This window comes from Myotis daubentonii, chromosome 15 (genome assembly GCF_963259705.1).
Source record: "Myotis daubentonii chromosome 15, mMyoDau2.1, whole genome shotgun sequence".
Taxonomy (NCBI): domain Eukaryota; kingdom Metazoa; phylum Chordata; class Mammalia; order Chiroptera; family Vespertilionidae; genus Myotis; species Myotis daubentonii.
The window spans coordinates 19,522,625-19,542,150 of record NC_081854.1 but is presented as its reverse complement, the minus strand read 5'-3'; the positions used below and the strand labels follow the sequence as shown (position 1 = coordinate 19,542,150).

At 45.8% G+C, this 19,526-nt stretch overlaps 1 protein-coding gene across 1 annotated transcript; it reads left to right on the top strand.

Annotated features, from left to right (window-relative positions):
• Window positions 1–1,489: 1,489 nt before the first annotated feature.
• On the top strand, window positions 1,490–7,461 carry LOC132216865 (cytochrome P450 2A13). Its single transcript, XM_059666477.1, has 9 exons — window positions 1,490–1,704; window positions 2,183–2,345; window positions 3,272–3,421; window positions 3,562–3,722; window positions 4,189–4,365; window positions 5,304–5,445; window positions 5,883–6,070; window positions 6,516–6,657; window positions 7,203–7,461. The coding sequence occupies exons 1-9, from the start codon at window positions 1,525–1,527 to the stop codon at window positions 7,382–7,384; spliced, it is 1,485 nt and encodes a 494-aa protein (XP_059522460.1). The 5' UTR covers window positions 1,490–1,524; the 3' UTR covers window positions 7,385–7,461.
• Window positions 7,462–19,526: the final 12,065 nt, after the last annotated feature.

The following is a 19,526-nucleotide window of genomic DNA, read 5'->3' as shown; positions in this document are numbered from 1 at the left end:
TCATCACTTTTTACTTGTGACCTCCAGCAAAGTGGCTTTATGGAGTCTTGGTTTTAACTGCAAAGTAAGAATGATAATGACCCAGCCCATTCTTATAACGATTCCATAAGATCCTGCAATCTCCACAATTAGTGCTCACCAAGGGGAAACAGTCCTCATTATTAAGAAAGAATGCCAGTGAGGAAAGGACAACAAAGTCACTCGTCCTTTCTCTACCCCCTCCCCCACCCCCCACCCCCCGCCCCTAAGCATCTCAGGGCCCACCTCTGTTCCCAACACTGAAGCTTACCAAAATTTCTCCTGTTTTGGTTCCCTCTGCCTGATAATAGCAGCCTTGCTGAGCCAGGAATCACCTCGAAAATACACACACCCTCAAATATAACCTTTCCACTGGTGGCAAACTCAATCCCAGAAAGGGGGAATAAAAGTAGAGAGCAAGAGAGACATATGTGCCCCCTGCCCAATCTCTGCTCTCTGCCCTCATCTTAACCCTATATAAAATGGGAAGCATTAATAATAATAATAATAATAATAACAACAACAATAATAACAATAACAATGGAAATGATACAATCAACTTGGTGGGTTTCCCTAAGGATCTGGGCAGGGAGTCACTGTGGCTCTCTGTAAATTATAACCCTGTAGACAGTTGGGATTTTTTCGTACCGTATTGCACTTGTCATTACTATTTCCCAAGTCCTGGCCGATCCCTCTGCCAACTGAGACCATGAGTCAATCTTCTCCAGTTCTGTGGAAAGTTCCACTGAAATGTGGCTCTGGTTGTCTCTCCCTTTCCCAACCAGGAATGGGCAGTCCTGTGGCATGCCATCTTGACTCCGCTTTGAGGTGCCAATGAGGATTCTGGGCATCAAGAGGTGGTATTATGTCCAAAACAAAAGCAGGTCAGCATCTGGGTCAGGAGCTGACTCCATGATCCAGCTGGACTCCTCATATATTTCTTCCCCCAGGAAGCCCACATCCACTGCTGGGGTGCTTCTCACCTCAAGACCTTCAAATCCATTCTCTGGAATCTCCAGTTCCGAGACCTTTAAACCTACATCCCTCCCCAGCAAAAGATCCCCAAATCCACAGGCACGTAGTCTGTCTTATTCCAATACCCTTAAATCTTTTATTCTTCTCTCCCAAGACCCCAAACTCCACAACTTTGATGTTCTTTCTCACTCTGAGACCCCAAATCCCAAGCTCAGGGACTCACACATGCAAATATTCCAGAATCTTCAGCTCTGAAATTTGTCTACTATCTCCCCCTCCCCGTAAGTCCACAGTCCTGGGCTGGCCCCTCAGGAGAAGCCACAAATTCAGACTTGTTAATCTGCCCTGGAGTCCCTTCCTCCTCCATTGCTGGCTGCATCCCAAGCTAGGCGGGAGCATGGTGGGAGGTGTAACTGGAAGGTGAAATGAGACAGTTATATAACCAGGACCAAAGGCCGCCCCCCTCTGCCAGTTAGTATAAAGACAAGCCGTCCCAGCCTTCACCATGTGACTCTCACTCTCAATGTCACCATGCTGGCCTCGGGGCTGCTTCTGGTGGCTTTGCTGTCCTGCCTGACAATAATGGTCTTGATGTCTGTCTGGCGGCAAAGGAAGTTCTGGGGAAAGCTACCTCCTGGTCCCCGAGCGCTGCCCTTCATCGGGAACTACTTGCAGCTGAACACAGAGCAGATGTACAACTCCCTCATGAAGGTATCATGAAGCAGGGAAATGGGTCTTAGGGTGCGGTTGAGGGCCTGCTCAGTCTGGCTGAGACTTTGTGGCAGGGGATTGGCAAGGTTGGACTGAAATCTTAGGAAGGAAGAGGTTGTCTTTTAAGATATATGTTTTTATTGATTCCAGAGAGAGAGGGAGAGGGAGAAAGAGAGAGAAATATCATTGGAGTCCAAAACCTGGGTGTGTGCCCTGACCAGGAATCATGGAATCAAGCTGGTGACCTCTCCATGCACGGGGCGATGCTCAAGCAACCGAGCCACACCAGCCAGGGAAGAGGGGGGAGTTTTGAAGGTTTAGTACTGGGGTTCTAGCCAGGAAAGACCAGATCTTGGGATGTCCAGTTCCTTGACTGTCAGAACTCGAGCAAAGTGTCTCCCAGTCTGTGAGGTCTGGGTACAGAGTCAGTTCAGAGTTGGGGCTGCTCCCTCTCACCACTCCCCTGCCTCTCCATCAGATCAGCGAGTGCTACGGTCCCGTGTTCACTGTCCACCTGGGCACTCGGAGGATTGTGGTGCTGTGTGGATATGAGGCTGTAAAGGAGGCTCTGGTGGACCAGGCTGAGGAATTCAGTGGGCGAGGCAAGCAGGCCACCTTTGACTGGCTCTTCAAAGGCTATGGTGAGGGGGACTCTGGGAGGGGGAATGTGGTCAAGCAGACTTGGTGGCCTCAGTGTCCCAGCATTCTTCTCCCAACTCACCACCCACTCAAGGCTGAGGCAGAGCCCTTCCTCGGTCTCCTCTGTCCCGTTCTGTTTATCCCTGTGTCCCCTCTAACTTGTCTTAGTGTTTGTGCGTCTCCCTGCTTCTCTCTGCTCAATCTCCCGGTTCTCTCTCACTAGATGGCTCCTCTTTCTCTGTATCTCTTAGAAGCTCTTGGGAGTTTTGCTTTGGAACTGAAATCTTAGGAAGGAAGAGGTTGTTTTTTAAGATATATGTTTTTATTGATTCCAGAGAGAGAGGGAGAGGGAGAAAGAGAGAGAAATATCATTGGAGTCCAAAACCTGGTCCTCTGTCTCCAAGTGTCATTTGTCATTTTCTCCTTCTCAGCTCTGTGCCTCCCCATGTTTGTCTCTCCCTCTCCTTGCCTCTCTTTTCCTTTGTCTTAGAATCTCATATTTTTTCTGCTTCACAATCCCCATGCCTCCACCTCCTGGTAAAAGCCTCTTCTCTCTTCCAGTCTCTCTGTGTTTCTCTGTATATGTTTTTCTCTCTTCTCCATCTCAGTCTTAGAATCCTTCTCAATCTTTACTCCCACCCCCCAGATCTCCACGTCTCCACATATCTCATTTGCCCTCCTTCCCTCCTGCCTCTTTCTCTTCATGTGAGTGTCTCTGCATCTCTGTTTCTCTGTACATCCGTGTTGCCCCTTTTCTTCTAATTTTCTTCCAACTTGGTCTCTTTCTCTTTCTGTATTTCTCTGACTCTGAGTGTTCTCTCTCTCTCTCTCTCTCTCTCTCTCTCTCTCTCTCTCTCCCCCTCTTCCAGCACCTCCCTCTTACCCCGCCACTCTCTGGCCGCTCCCCACTCCTACATTCCCTCCCCAGGGGTGGCATTCAGCAACGGGGAGTGCGCCAAGCAACTCCGGCGCTTCTCCATCAGCACGCTGCGGGACTTCGGCTTGGGCAAGCGCGGCATCGAGGAGCGCATCCAGGAGGAGGCGGGCTTCCTCCTCGAGGCCTTTCGGGGCACGCATGGTGAGCCTGGCACCCCAGACAGCAGAGGAGGAAAACTCCGTCCTGGCCTGGGAGGGGAACTAGGTTGGGGGAAGGCGTTCCTCGAATTCTCAGACTGGCATCCCACCGCCAAGTTGACCCCCTCCTCCCCTCCCCCCCAGGTGCCTTCATAGATCCCACCTTCTTCCTGAGCCGAACTGTCTCCAATGTCATCAGCTCCATTGTCTTTGGGGACCGTTTTGACTACGAGGACAAAGAGTTCCTTTCACTGCTGCGCATGATGCAGGGAAGCTTCCAGTTCACAGCTACACCTACAGGGCAGGTGACTGATCCCAACCTGGCTCTACTGGGGCCCTAGCACAGCCAGCTACCGTCTCCCTTAGGCGGTCACAGGTGCCCCAAGCTCCTATCCTCCTCCAGACCAGGGTCCCCTCAAAACCAGCCTTCTCCCTTGCACAGCTGAACAGTTGCACAGGAACTCAGGGCAGGGGCCCAATACCCAGTCTCCAATACCTGGATGTCTCAGCTGATATCCCCCTTACAAAAAAAGAAAGGGAAGGAAGGAAATCTGGGTGTGTCTCAGTCCATCTCCTCTAAATCCGTGGACAGGAGCTCTCACACTGATCTCGCATGAAAGTTTAGATATCTGTTTCCATCCAGCCCCATCTTCACACCTAAACACCTGCACAGCTGTCTTTACCGGTGCCTCCCTTGCCCCGAGACAGGCCCCACTCCCTTCAGGTGACGTCCACCGACAGCTGTCCTTCCCTTTCCTTCTCCCCCCTCAGCTCTATGAGATGTTCTCCTCAGTGATGAAACACCTGCCGGGCCCACAGCAACAGGCATTTAAGGAGCTCCAGGGGCTGGAGGACTTTATAACCAAGAAGGTGGAGCAGAACCAACGTACACTGGATCCCAACTCCCCGCGGGACTTTATTGACTCCTTCCTCATCCGCATGCAGGAGGTACATGCCAGCAGGCAGTGCAAAGAAGACCAAAGCTTAGCAGAGGAAAACCTGGTGGGGGGCGGGGGGCGGGGAAGAAGAGGGGCTCATTCAGATGACCCCCCATCATAACCCTCAGAATCCCAATTATAATTCACTGTTCTCTCATCTGAGCCTTTACCCATGGGCAGGACCTGTGTGTGCAAATCATGGTAATAAGCACATCTATAGCACTGGCATGCACCAGGCACTATTTTAAGAACTTTATGCTATTCACCTATTTAACACTCACACCAGCTCTTGGAGAAGATTCTACTATGACTCCGATGTTACAAATGAGGAAACTGAGGCCCAGAGAGTGTAAGTGCCGTGCCTGGGGTCACACACCTAGCTCCAACTCTGGTCTTTCAGACTCTAAGGCCACTTTTAGCCACCATGCTCTTACCTTTCATTCCTTGGTTATCAGAGGTGGCCTGTCTTTACTGTATAACATTGGAGGGTCCCCACTCCTAACTGGAAGGGCTTTATGGAATCGGAAGTTCAAGGGGAAAGGATCAGGGAGTGGATTCTCTGTAGGAATCTTCTAGATTTTCAGTGAAGGAATAGGATGCTGTTACTTAAAATCCAGTCTGTGCCTCAGAAAATGTCTCTCTTCAACTCTCTCTGATGCATTCCATCATGGTCTCTCTCGTTCACTGTCTCTATTCCCTCATTTCTAAATATTTGTATAATTAAAAAGCAACAACTAAGTGGGTAATTAAAGAACAGATAGTCAGCTGGATAAGGAAAGTGAGAAGAGTTTTTGGGTAAAGCCACCAGCTTGGAAAAGGCCAGGCAGAACTAGGGTCCCTCTTCCGACGTTTGGTCCGGATCTATAAGAAGTGGGTCCAGAGGAAAAACCCCAGAAGGGCCCTGAGAGCCTGGTGGGGTGGGCTTGGCCTGAAGCTCTCTCTCTGCAGGAGCAAAAGCACCCCAACTCTGAGTTCCACATGAAGAACCTGGTAATGACCACGCTGAACCTTTTCTTTGCGGGCACCGAGACGGTCAGCACGACCTTGCGTTATGGTTTCCTGTTGCTCATGAAGCACCCAGATGTGGAGGGTAAGGCTGCAGGGGGCGGGGAAGTGAGGGCCACAGACCCTCAAAATGCCTCTGAGCCCATTGCAATGTCCCCACCTCTCTCACAATTCTGGACCCTCAGACACTCCCTGCTATCCACAGACTGGGTGATGATATTCAGCTAATAGGGACCAATCAAGTTTCTTCAGCTGTTAACATATTGAAAATATCTGAACTGATTGGTAAATAGCTCCACCGAGTGCCCACTACCTGCCCCTCCAGACCATCCCCCAAGGCTCCCTCCCTCGCAGCTTCCCCCATGATTCTGGCACAACCAGGTTAACAGGACCCTGCGCCAACAATGCTTATACCAACCCCTGTTTGGAATGATCATATATCCATCCAGTTGTACCTATTTGGGCTATCATTCCTGCCCCAAGACCCCTAGCTACCTAAACGTATTCCCCCTTATCCCACAGCCAAGGTCCACGAGGAGATTGACCGGGTGATTGGCAAAAACCGTCAGCCCAAGTTCGAAGACCGAGCCAAGATGCCCTACACAGAGGCGGTGATCCACGAGATCCAGAGATTTGGAGACATGATCCCCATGGGCCTGGCCCGCAGAGTCACCAAGGACACCAAGTTTCGGAACTTCCTCCTCCCTAAGGTGCTGCCCATGCCCAGCCTAGAGGGACCTCCAACCTGTACCCTGTGACCCAGCACCCCATCCTCCTTAGAAGCTTCCCAGCCCTTGTCTCCCTCCCTCAATCAAAGACTTCCCCAATCACATGTCCCTTCAACCTTCCCACTCAGAGACCCCTGAATCCTGTGTCTCCCCAAGACCTCAGGGAATATGAACCCCATGTCCCCAAACATCCCGCCTTGAGAGACATGAACTGCATGTACCCCAAAGCTTCTGCTGCAGGAGACACAGACCCCATACTCCCTGAAATTCCTGTTTCAGGAACAGAAATGTCACATCCCTCAAAGCTCCTCCCTCAGAGAGGACCCTGGCTCCCATTTCTCCTAACCCCCATTCCCCCTCTGGCCCCATATGCTCTCTGAATACCCATTCCCCCTTCACCTTGTCAATCCCTCCTCCTTCCCACCAGGGCACTGAAGTGTTTCCTATGCTGGGCTCCGTGCTAAGAGACCCCAAGTTCTTCTCCAAACCTAGAGATTTCAACCCTCAGCATTTCCTAGATGAGAAAGGGCAGTTTAAGAAGAATGATGCTTTTGTGCCATTCTCCATTGGTAAGAGACCACTGTCTGTTAGCAAGCCACCTGTCACACCAACAGGGGCCTCCTTCATCCCAGCTCCCCTCTCTGAGATGTAGCCTAGTAGCTTTCTCCAGCTTGCCAGTCCCTCTTATTGTCTACCCTGCAGCCAACCAACTGTAACCCTCTTAACTAACACCTACCAAAACTCAGGCAAAAGGAAAGAGGTGATAGTACCTACTTCAGAGATGGGAAAAATCAAGACCCAGAGTGAGTCAGAGATTTGCCCAAGGTTACTTGAATTCTTCAGACTCCTAAGGAGATGATAGCACAGAGGCCATATGTGTATGTTTAGGGGGAAGGGTTGTCTAAAATTCCCATTGCTACAGCCTACTATGGCTAACCCCATTCCATGTACAAGGGAAACAGGCTCAGACAGGATTAGAGACTTCTCTGAAAGTCTACAGGCCACGGTATTCCGTCCCCTCCTCCCCAGGGAGAATGCAGCTGGAGATCGGGAGAGGGAAGAGGTGGCAGTGAGAGTAGGCCTCACCGCCACCCTTCCCACCCTTTCTTGTCAGGAAAGCGGTACTGTTTTGGAGAAGGCCTGGCTAGAATGGAGCTCTTTCTCTTACTCACCAACATCATGCAGAACTTCCGCTTCAAGTCCCCACAGTCACCCAAGGATATCGACGTGTCCCCGAAACATGTGGGCTTTGCCACCATCCCACGAAACTACACCATGAGCTTCCTGCCACGCTGAGCTAGAGCTGCCACAGGGCAGGGCTAGTGGGAGGAGCAAATGGGAGGGCGGGGCTTGGAGGGGCGGTGTTAAGGATGGGGGTGGGGTGGAGGAAAAGAAGATGCAAGGTGGATTAGAGAGTGAGAAGAAACAGAGGGCTGTCTGTCCACGTGCTAGAGGTAGATCCTTCAGAGTTGGGGTGAGATAAAGCGAAACCTTACACTGTACCGTGAATGATGATAATAATAATAGTAACAGCTATTATTTATTGATCAAGTACTCTGTGTCGGCTCTGTGCTAAAAGCGTTACACACTCACCTCCCTTAATGCTCACAAACCTGTGGGAAGGGAACTGTGTTCATACCCATTTCACAGGTGACACAGCTGAGGCTCAGAAAGTCTAAGTCTCTATCTGAGACCCCACAGAACACAGTAAGTGCTCAGCAAGTACTCGGACACAGATCTGTGCAGGGATGGCTATACATAGCCCACTGTCCTTTGTGTAGATTCTTAAAGAGCGCTCCTTCCTCTTAAGTAAAAAAAGACAACTTAGTATATCATTATACAATATGAACAGCTCTGTCCAAGGATTTTTCCAGAGCCCGGGCAGGCAGCTGACCTGGCTTCACTGCATACTCTTGTCCATTCATGCACACTACAAATGCCAGGGCATTGATCAGATCCCTTATGAGGTGGGATCTGATCAGAGTGAGCCTGGGGAACAGGAATCAGGTCTCTCAGTGAACTGGGTGTGGGAGAAAAACAATTCAGTGAATGCTGGGAGAACTTTGGTCATGGCACAACCATATAGATGTGTGTGTGCATGTGTGTGCATGCAAGTATATGATTGCATCTTCTCCTGAGTGTATGCGTGAACTCATTTGCTATGAATTTCTGAAGGTTTGGCTCTCTCTAACAGATCTGGGGTCTACTCTAAGGCCCAGCTAAGAGTCTCAGAATCACCTTCTTACTCTCAAATAAGTCAGTATGTGTTCCCTTAGAAGTGACATCCTCTATCAGTGCACAATCTGAACATTCATACACATTAGCCTTGGTTTTGTGTTTCTTGAACTAAATGCTACACACATCTTTCTCCCCCCAAGAAAAGAAAACTTGCCACACTTGAAGGACCAATGATTGAGAAAAAGAGAGGGGTAAGTTTGGTCCTCTGAGCCTTGCAAATTTCACAGCAGGCTATGATTCTCAAGTTTCTCATTTTCCATTATCTAAGTCTTACAATTTAGGTTTCATGAATTGGCTGCTTCCTGCTCACTGGAGAAGGAGAAGGATGGATCCATAGGGAAACACCCTTTATTATTACAAATGCACTTTTAAAAATTTATTATCATTTATTTATTTTAGAGAGAGAGGAAGGGAGAAAAAGAGAGAAAGAGTCGAGAGAGGAAGGAGGGGCTGGAGGTAGCTGGGTGCTGCCAATGAGGCACTTCTCCAGGAGAAGAGAGAATAGCTATCAGGTCTTTGCCCTGCAAGGAGGGAGAGAAGAGGTAAGAGGGAACAACTATTAATTTTCACAACCCTCCTGCATGATCGTTACCAGAGGGAAAAGGTGGGAGGTAGTAAAAGGTCAAAGGGGTTAAATATATGGTGATAAAAGAAAATTTGACTTTGGGTGGTGGGCACACAATGCAATATACAGATGATGTACCATGGAATTGCACATTTGAAACCCATGTAATTTTATTAACCAATGTCTGTGGCTGGGACTTCCAATACTATGTTTAATAGAAGTGTTGAAAGTGGACATCCCTGCTGGCCAGTGTGGCTCATTGGTTGAGTGTTGACCTATGAACCAGGAGGTAACTAGAAAAAGTAAAACAGAAAAAAATGAGAGAAAAACTCAATAAAATAAGAAAAATCAATAAGAATAGTCAAAAGTAGAATAGAAGAAAAGGAAATAGAGAAATTAGAGATATGCAAGATAAAACAGAAGAAAGAAAAAGGGGGAAAAACAAAAAATAAAAAACCACACACACACACACACACACACACACACACCTCAAAAAACCAAAACTATGCACACACACACACTCAGAAAAGTTTGGGTGCACTATTTGTGGGGCTCGCTGTATTTTGCTCTGATGTTGTTGAATCTGGTCTTTGGTGTGACTAACCTGAGCCTCATGGGAGCTTCTCTGGTGCAGGTCACTGTGTCACTGTCCCTTTCTGGTCTTGGGGAAGCTGACTGAGGTCTGAGTGGTTGAAGCCCCAAGTAGTCCAGCAGGGGGGTCTCCTTATCCCTGAGGCTGGGTCTACCTTGAGTCTCACCACTTGATTGTCCCTGTTCTGAGCTGTACTCCATTCCCCCATGGGTTCTGGGGGGGTATCCTGGTCGGGCCCAGGATGGTTTGATCATACTCCTATTGTGACGGTGTCAGGAGCTTGTAGAAGGCAGGGCCCTGCCCTTCTTCTAATGCTTCAGCTCTGCCTGGTTTGCTGGCACCTCCTCTCTGTCACCTGCAGGGGCACAGATTTCCTGCCCTGGGCTGTTACCCTTTGCCTCTGGTTGCTGCAGGTCAGGTCAGAAGCAGCTGTTTTGCTGGTGGGAAAGAGGGTACCTTCCCTGTGTTTCAAGTGGGCAGGGTTGATCCTCCTTCCTGGACCTACTGTCCAGCCCCCTTTCTGCTCACCAGCATGAGTTCCTCCAAGAAATAGAGGGCCCCCCAGATTCAATGTTGGGTGTGTTCTTCAGACCCCTCCAATGTAGGCTGGCCCTGAGCTCCACTGCATGGCCCTTCCCCCTGGTCAGGAGGAGCGTCCCAGACTGCACAATGGTTGGGTGCTAGTGCTACTCTATGGAGGGACTTCAGCCCCAGGCTTCCACTGCTGCACCCACTCTACAGTGTCCACAGCCAGTGCCCTCAGGGCCTCCTTTCTCAGTCTCAGGCCCTCCTGTCTCACCTACAGATCTGCAGCCTCTCCAGTCTCCACAGATCCTCAATTCTAATAGGTCCAGGTCAGGGGAGGCTACACCCACCTCCCAGCCTTCAGCACAGTTTTTATCTCTTCACTTTTAATCTGTGTGAATCTTTTGTTCTGAGGTGGGTCTCTTGTAGACAGCATATATATATATATATATATATATATATATATATATATATATATATATATATATATATATATATACACACACACACACACACACACACACACACACACATATATATATCTCCTGTTTTCTTATCCATTCAGCTATTCTATATAGTTTGATTGGAGCATTTAGTTCATTTACATTAAGGTTATTATTGATAGGTACTTATTTATTGCCATTTTTTCTTTATACCTGTTCTCTCCTCTCTCAATTTCTTCTTCTTCTTAAAGAAGTCCCTTTAACATTTATTGTAATGCTGGTTTGGTGGTAATGTACTCCTTTAGCTCCCCCCACACCCCGGAAAGGTCTTTATTTCACCTTCAATTTTATTTTTATTTATTTATTTTTAAAATATATTTTATTGATTTTTTTTTACAGAGTGGGAGGGAGAGGGATACAGAGTTAGAAACATTGATGAAAGAGAAACATTGATCAGCTGCCTCCTGCATTCCCCCTACTGGGGATGTGCTCATAACCAAGATACATGCCCTTGACCAGAATCGAACCTGGGACCCTTCAGTCAGCAGGACGATGCTCTATCCACTGAGTCAAACTGGTCAAGGCTTACCTTCAATTTTAAATGGTAACCTTGTTGGATGGAGTAGTCTGGATTCAGGTCCTTGCTTTTCATTACTTTGACTATGCCATGCCAATTCCTTCTGGCCGGAAGTGTTGAGAAAGCTGACAATCTATGGTAATTCCCTTATAGGTAACTTTCTGTCTCTCTCTTGCTGCCTTTAAAGATTCTTTGTCCTGCCCTAACCGGTTTGGCTCAGTGGATAGAGCGCTGGCCTGCAGACTGAAAGGTCCTAGGTTCGATTCTGGTCAAGGGCATGTACCTTGGTTGTGGGCACATCCCCAGTAGGGAGTGTGCAGGAGGCAGCTGGTCGATCTTTCTCTCTCATCGATGTTTCTAACTCTCTATCCCTCTCCCTTCCTCTCTGTAAAAAATCAATAAAATATATTTTTAAAAAAGATTCTTTGTCCTTAATGTTTGTCATTTTAATTATGATGTGTCTTGGTGTGGGTGTTTTTTGGTAAGCCATCAATTTTTGGGTGTTAATTTTGTATCCTGCTACATTGCCAAATTCATTTATTAAATCTAGTAGTTTTTTCGTGTAGTCTTTAGGGTTTTCTATGTACAATATCATGCCATCTGTGAATAATGAGAGTTTTACTTCCTCCTTTCCAATTTGGATGCCATTTATTTCTCCTGCTTGACTGATCTCTGTGGCTAGGACTTCCAGTACTATCTATCTATATATAAATGCCTAAGCGACCATTACGGCAGAGTGACTGAATGGCCAGAACGGACCGGTCACTATGATGCACATTGACCACCCCGATTGCCTGATCAGGGCCTGCCAGCCAACCTCCCAGTCTCTCCCGCTGGCTGGCAGGCACCGCCCACCCAATGGGGAGCACAGAACAAGGAATGGGGGGTGGGTGGAGGCAGATGCGGGTGGAGCAAGGCCAAGGTGGGGGTGCAGGTGGGGGGCGGGGCCGGCTGCCTGCAGCAGGAGGAAGGAAGGCCTGGCTGGCCAACCTCCCAGTACCTGAAGGCTTTTGAAAAAACCTCTTTCTGGAGAGGATTTTCTTTTTCCCCCAGCGGCGCATAATTCAAAGGTGCTAGCCACAGAGCTGCCCACCATGGAGCCACCCAATCTCTCCTTACACCCAGTCGGATAGAGTATGGCATACGGTGGGGTGGAACACCCCAAGCCGCTGCCCGCCGGTGGGAAGCTGGTGGGGGTGGGGCATGGACACAGGGGCCTCGGAGCTGGACCACCCAGCCCCAGCATGCTCTCCGCCTGGAGATGTCCAGCTTCAGACCTCCGACCCCATTAACTGGATCAGTGGTGGGGTGGAAAGCAACCTGGTAGGGTGGGGAAGTGAACTTGGGGTGAGTACCACGGGTACAGTCCCTGTGACCTTCCCCTCGCAGGATAATGCTGCACTCCCTAACCTCCCAGGTGCCAAGAGATAAATATGGATTCACAAAGAGGCAGGCCCCTAAGAGCTTCAGCTGGGGGGCAGGGAGGAGTTACTTGCTTCTGACACCCTCACCCTTGACTTTAAGGCTGCATTCTCCTTCTCTAATACATGTTGCTTGAAGTACACAATGGTTTGTGTTTAGACATGTGATAAATGTGGGGAAAGCAAAGTTTTGTGTTTTAGAACAAGAGTCTGGAGTCTTTGGGGGTTGTCTCTCTCTCTATTACACACACACACACACACACACACACACACACACACACACACACACACACTTCTTCCTCCCCTCTTCCCTTGCCTGTGAATCTTCATGGAGAAAGTTAACCCTAGCTCCTCAGAACCCACCATCACTGGAGTTGCCTCTGTTTTGTTTTGTTTTTCTCTCTCACAAGGTTTCTTTCTAACCTCTAAATCATCAGTTGGACATCTCCCGAGGGGTCCCAGGTTGCGAGAGGGCAAAACCTGGGCTGCGGACCAATCCCCTCCCCCTGCACATATTTCGTGCACTGGGCCTCTAGTGTTGAATAAGAGTGGTGAAAGCAGACATCCCTGTCTTGTTCCTGTTCTTAGGGGAAATGGTTTCAGTTTTTGCCTATTGAGTATGATGTTCACTGTAGGTTTGTCATACATGGCCTTTCTTTTTTTTTTTTAAAAAAATATATTTTATTGATTTTTTACAGAGAGGAAGGGAGAGAGATAGAGAGTTAGAAACATCGATGAGAGAGAAACATCGATCAGCTGCCTCCTGCAAATCTCCCACTGGGGATATGCCTGCAACCAAGGTACATGCCCTTGACCAGAATCGAACCCGGGACCCTTCAGTCCGCAGGCCGAAGCTCTATCCACTGAGCCAAACCGGTTTCGGCTACATGGCCTTTCTTATGTTGAGATATGATCCCTCTAATCCCACTCTGCTGAGAGTTTTTATTAAAAGTGGGTGCAGAATTTTATTAAATGCTTTTTCTGCAGTTATTGATCTGATCATGTGATTTTTATCATTCAAATTATTTATGTGATGTATCACATTTATTGATTTGTGAATATTGTACCAGCATTGCATCCCTGGAATAGATCCCACTTGCTCATGATGTTTGAACTTTTTAATATATTGCTGGATCCGATTTGGTAATACTTTGTTGGAGATCTTAGCATCTATGTTCATCAGGGATATTGGCCTGTAATTCTCTTTTTTTGTAGTGCTTTTTATCTAGTTTTGGAATTAGGATAATGCTGGCCTCATAAAAAGAGCTTGGAAGTATCCCTTCCTTTGGATTTTTTTGGAATAGTTTGAGGAGTATAGGTGTTAGTTCTTTGAATGTTTGATAAAACTCCCCTGTGAAGCCATCTGGACCAGGCTTTTGTTTGCTGGGAGTTTTTTGATTACTGCTTCAATTTCATTAGTTGTTATTGACCTGTTCAGGTTTCTTGATTCTTCTTGATTCAGTTTTGGGAGACTGTATTTTTCTAGGAATTTGTCCATTTCATCCACATTGTCCAGCTTGTTGGCATATACTTGTATGCAGTATTTTCTTACAATCCTTTGTATTTCTGTGGTGTCAGTGGTTACTTCACTGCTTTCATTTCTGATTTTAATTATTTGGATCCATTCTCTTTGTTTCTTGATTAATCTGGCTAGAGACTCATCAATCTTGTTTATCTTTTCAAGGTTTCATTGATTTTTTGTACGGTTTTTTAGTCTCTATGTCATTTATTTCTGCCGAAATATTCATTATTTCCTTCCTTCTACTTACTCTGGGCTTTTCTTGTTCTTTTTCTAATTCTTTAAGTTGGAGGGTTAAGTTGTTTATTATTAATTTTTGTTTTTGATCTTTTGAGGTAGGCCTGTCGTGCTATGAACTTCCCTCTCAGGATTGCTTTTGCTGTGTTCCATAGATTTTGGGTTGTTGTGTGCTCATTTCCATTTGTTTCCAGGAAGTTTTTGTTTTCTTTCTGGATCTCATTGATAACCTACTCATTGTTTAGTAACATGCTATTTAGCCTCCACGTGTTTGAATGTTTTTGAGTGTTTTTATGATAGTTGATTTCTAATTTCATTCCATTGTGATATGAGAAGATGCTTGATATGATTTCAATCTTCTTTAACTTGTAGAGACTTCTTTTGTGTCCTAACATGTGGTCTATCTTTTATTAAAAATATATTTAATGATTTTCCACAGAGAGGAATGGAGAGGGATAGAGAGTTAGAAACATCGATGAGAGAGAAACATAAATCAGCTGCCTTCTGCACACTCCCTACTGGGGATGTGCCCACAACCATGGTACATGCCCTTGACCAGATTCGGAGACCCTTGAGTCTGCAGGCCAATTCTCTATCCACTGGGCCAAACTACTTAGGGCACATGTGGTCTATCTTTGAGAATGACCCATGTGCACTTGAGAAGAATGTAGATTCAGCAGTTTTGGGTGAAATGTTCTATAAATATCAGTTAAATCCATCTGATCCAATGTGTCATTTAGAGTCACTGTTTCCTTGTTAATTTTTTGTCTGGAAGATCTATCCAGTATAGTCAGCGAGTTGTTAAAGCCCCCTACTATGACTGTATAATTGTTGATCTCTCCCCTAAAGGCTTGGATAAATTTTTTATTTTATTTAGGTGCTCCTATATTAGCTGCATATATGTTTACCAGGTCATATCCTCTTGTTGGCTCGATTCCTTTAGCATTATATAGTGACCTTTGTTTTCTCTTGTGATTGCCTTCATTTTGAAGTCTATTTAGTCAGGTATGAGTATTGCTAGCCCAGCTTTTTGTTTTAGTTTCCATTTGCATGGAAAATTGTTTTCCATCCCTTCACTCTCATCCTGTGTGAGTCATCCTGAGGTGGGTCTGTTGTAGACAGCATATAATTGGGTCATGTTTTCATATCCATTCAGCTTCCCTATATCATTTGATTGTAGTATTTAATCCATTTACCTTTATAGTTATTATTGATAGGTACTTATTTATTACTGTTTTAATTCTGTATGCCTATGTTTCTCTCTATATATAGTTTTTCTTCTCATTACAGCAATCTCTTTAGCATTTCTTGTAGTGCTGATTTGGTGGTGATAAGCTCCTTTAGCTTTTTGTTTTTGTTTTTATCTGGGAAATCTTTATTTCACCATCTATTTTGAAAGAGAGCCTAGCTGGATATCATTGTCTTGGTTTCAGATGTTTTCTTTTCATTACCTTGAATATTTCTTGCCATTCCCTTCTGTCTTGTACAGTTTCTGATGAAAAATAAGTTAACAGCCTTATGGGAACTCCATCGTAGGTAACAAATTGTTTTTCTCTTATTGCCTTTAAGATTCTCTCTTTGTTTTTAATTTTTGGCATTTTAATGATGATGTGCCTGGGCATGGGCCTGTTTGGGTTCTTCTTACTTGGGACTATCTGTGCCTCCTGTCCTTGTGAGACTGTTTCCTTCACCAAGTTAGGGAAGTTTTCTGTCATTATTTCTTCAAACATGTTCTCTATCCCTTGCTCACTTTTTTCCCCATCTGGCACACCTATAATGGGAATATTGTTATGTTTCATGCTGTCCCACAGCTTCCTTTAGCTGTTGTACTTTTTAAAAATTGTTTTTTCTTTTTGGATCTCTGATTGAGTGATTATTTTTCTAGCCTGTTTTCTAATTCATTGATATGAGCTCTAACCCCAGATCCCCCAACCCTGGCTTCTGCTCCCAGAGCTCGTGTCCACTCTGCCCTCCCTCAGCCAGAGACAAAGGTGAGTGAGCTGCACATGAAATTTTGTGGGTTGGTCCTTTAAGAGGTTGCCTGCATTTTCAGCCATCTCTCACTGTCAGAAAGCAACTCTGCTGCTTTTTATAACTAGGTGTTGTGTGGGCACCTTTCTCAGCTCTGATGCTTTTGGCTGGGGAGCCCAGCTTGGCATTTAGATCCCAGAGTTCTCAGTGGCAATCCCGCACAGCTGAGGTATCACTCCAGGACTTCAGCTGCTATTTGTGGGAGCTCAGCCAGCCCTCTCGTATATCTGCCCTTTCTACCAGTCTCTATGCAGTCTCCTCTTTCTGCCATTGGTTATCAGGATTCTCTCCAGCTAGTCCTGAGTTGATTAATCAAGATGTTTTCTCTGTACTTTAGTTGTAATTCCAGTTTGGTCCTGGGAGGATGTCAGTGTAGCATCCACTTCCTCCACCGCCATTTTTCATCTCACCCTTTTAAAACAATATTTTTTTATTGATTGCAGAGAGGCAGGGAGAGGGAGAGATAGATAGATAGAAACATCAATGATGAGACTCATTGATTGGCTGCCTACTTCATGCCTTCCACTGGGTATCGAGCCCACAACCTGGGCATTTGCCCCGACCTGGAATCGAACCGTGACCTCCTGCTTTATAAGTCTATGCTCAAGCAATAAGCCACACTGGCTGGGCCCCATTTTGTTTTTGATGTTAGAATTTACCTCCTTTATATTATGTACTCATTAACAAATTATTGTAAATATATTACTGTAATAAATTTGTTCTTTATCTTTTATACTAGAGTTAAATAATTAACTTAGTACTGTATTATTGTATTAAAGTATTCTGAAATTGACCATAAAATTACCGTTTTCAGTGTATTTTATAATTTTATATGTTTTCTGTGTGTATTTTTTTGCATCTGGTTGAGTATATTCAGAACTGCAATCTTGAATTCTCTGTCATTTATTTCACATCTTTCCAAGTGTTCCACCTTGATTTATTTTTATTTTATTGATTAAGGTATTTAATATGTGTGCTTATCTCTCCATTGAGCCCCAATCCCCCCACTCATGCCCTCACCCCCCTGGTGTCTGTGTACATTGGTTATGCTTATATGCATGCATACAAGTCCTTTGGTTGATCTCTCCCCCTTACCTCCACCATTCCCTACCTTCCCTCTGAGGTTTGATGGTCTGAAAGATGCTTCACTGTCTCTCGATCTGTTTTTGTTCACCACTTTATGTTGTTCATTATTTTCCATAAATGAGTGAGATCATGTGATATTTATCTTTCTCTGACTGGCTTATTTCGCTTAGCATAATGCTCTCCAGTTCTATCTATGCTGTTGCAAATGGGAAGACTTCCTTCTTTTTTACCGCAGCATAGTATTCCATTGTGTAGATGTACCACAGTATTTTAATCTGCTCATCTGTTGATGGGCACTAAGGCAGCTTCCAAATCTTACCTATGGTAAATTGTGCTGCTATGAACAGAGGGTGCATATATCCTTTCTGATTGGTTTTTCTAGTTTCTTGGGATATTCCACCTTGATTTCTTGAGATTTTTTTTTAATTTTTTTTATTTCTGAGCTCCTTCATTTCTGTGTTTACTGGTTTTCTTTGTCTACCATCTGTTGGATTACTGACCTTTCTCTAGACAGGGGTGGGCAAACTTTTTGACTTGAGGGCCACAATGGGTTCTTATACTGGACCGGAGGGCCGGAACAAAAGCATGGATGGAGTGTTTGTGTGAACTAATATAAATTCAAAGTAAACATCATTACATAAAAGGGTACGGTCTTTTTTTTTTTTTTTTAGTTTTATTCATTTCAAACGGCCGGATCGATCTGGCCCGCGGGCCATAGTTTGCCCATGGCTGCATCTAGCAGCTTTCTCTTAAGAAGTCTTTTATTATTTTCCAATAGGTGGCGCTGAATCACAAGATTTTTATTTTTATATTTTTTACCTCTTACCTCCCAGAGCTGCCCTTCTTGGCTTCTATCTGAAAGGACAGCTGCACTGCCTGGGTGTGGGGTTTATTTTGCCTTGGGCCTCTGTGAGGTCCTCCCCACCCCTGCCTTACCGGGGGATCAATCACAGAAGGTAATAGTGATTCTACTGCAATAGCTCTGTTTGCAGATAATGTGCTCCTCCACTGGACAGCAAGGGCAACTGGAGGTGAGTTTTGGGAGTCCAAGGCATGTGGCAGGGTTCTGTGGCTCCATTTCTTTGTCTGAAACACCACCACTTGACAGCGGACAGCCATGGCAGAACCCCTAAGCTGTGTCCTTGCTTGGGTATCTCTGCTGGCTCAGCCTCTGTTCGCATCACTCACCCTGCTGGAGAGCCCACCAAGACTCTGTTCCTCCCTGCCCACTGAAGCAGCTGCTACCATGGGCTCCTCCAGCCCCCACTCCCTCCGCAGTCTCCAGGCCAAGCTGGTTGCCAGCTCCCAGCTGCAGGGCTGCGTACATGGCATTCTGAGCTCTCTACTCTTCTCGCCTCTTCATTTACCCTGGTTGCCCACCCTGAGATACTTCAATGCACAGGTCTCTCAGGTGCACATCTATCTTGAGTAGGGAATCCTTTGTTGAGTTATAGTTGATTAACTAGTTGAAGTTTCAGTGGGAGAGATGGAGGGTTTCTCTCATGCTGTCATTCTTCTGATGTCACCCTATATATGTTGTTAGTTAGCGTCATTTTGTTTAAGTCTGAAGAACTTTCTAGCATTTCTTGTAGGGCAGGTCTAGTTATAATGAACTCCCTCCTTTTATATTTTTAATCCTCACCTGAGAATATTTTTCGTATCTTTCTTTTAGTGTTGTTGTTTTTTGAGGGAGTGGGAGTGTGTGTGTGTGTGTGTGTGTGTGTGTGTGAGAGAGAGAGAGAGAGAGAGAGAGAGAGAGAGAGAGAGAGAGAGAGGAAGAGAGAGAGAAACATAGATGTGAGAGAGACACATCGACTGGTTGCCTTCCACATGCACCTCTACTGGGGCAGGGAGGGAACCTCCAACCCGGGAATTGAACCTGCAACCATTCTGTGCATGGGCTGACCACTGAATACACCAGCCAGGGCAATGAACTTCCTCCTTTTGGTTGTCTAATAAAGTCTTTAGCTCTCCTTTATTTCTGAATAACATCTTTGCTGAATAAAACAAATGTTTTTATTTCAGTATTTTGAATACATCATCTCATTCTGCCCTGCCAGATTTCTGCTGAAAAATCTGCTGATGGACTTATGAGGGTAGCCTTATATGTGAGAGATTATTTTTCTCTTGCTGATTTTAAAATTCTCTCTTTATCATTGATTTCAGAAAAGTTTATTATATTATCATTTTTGCTTAATTACATA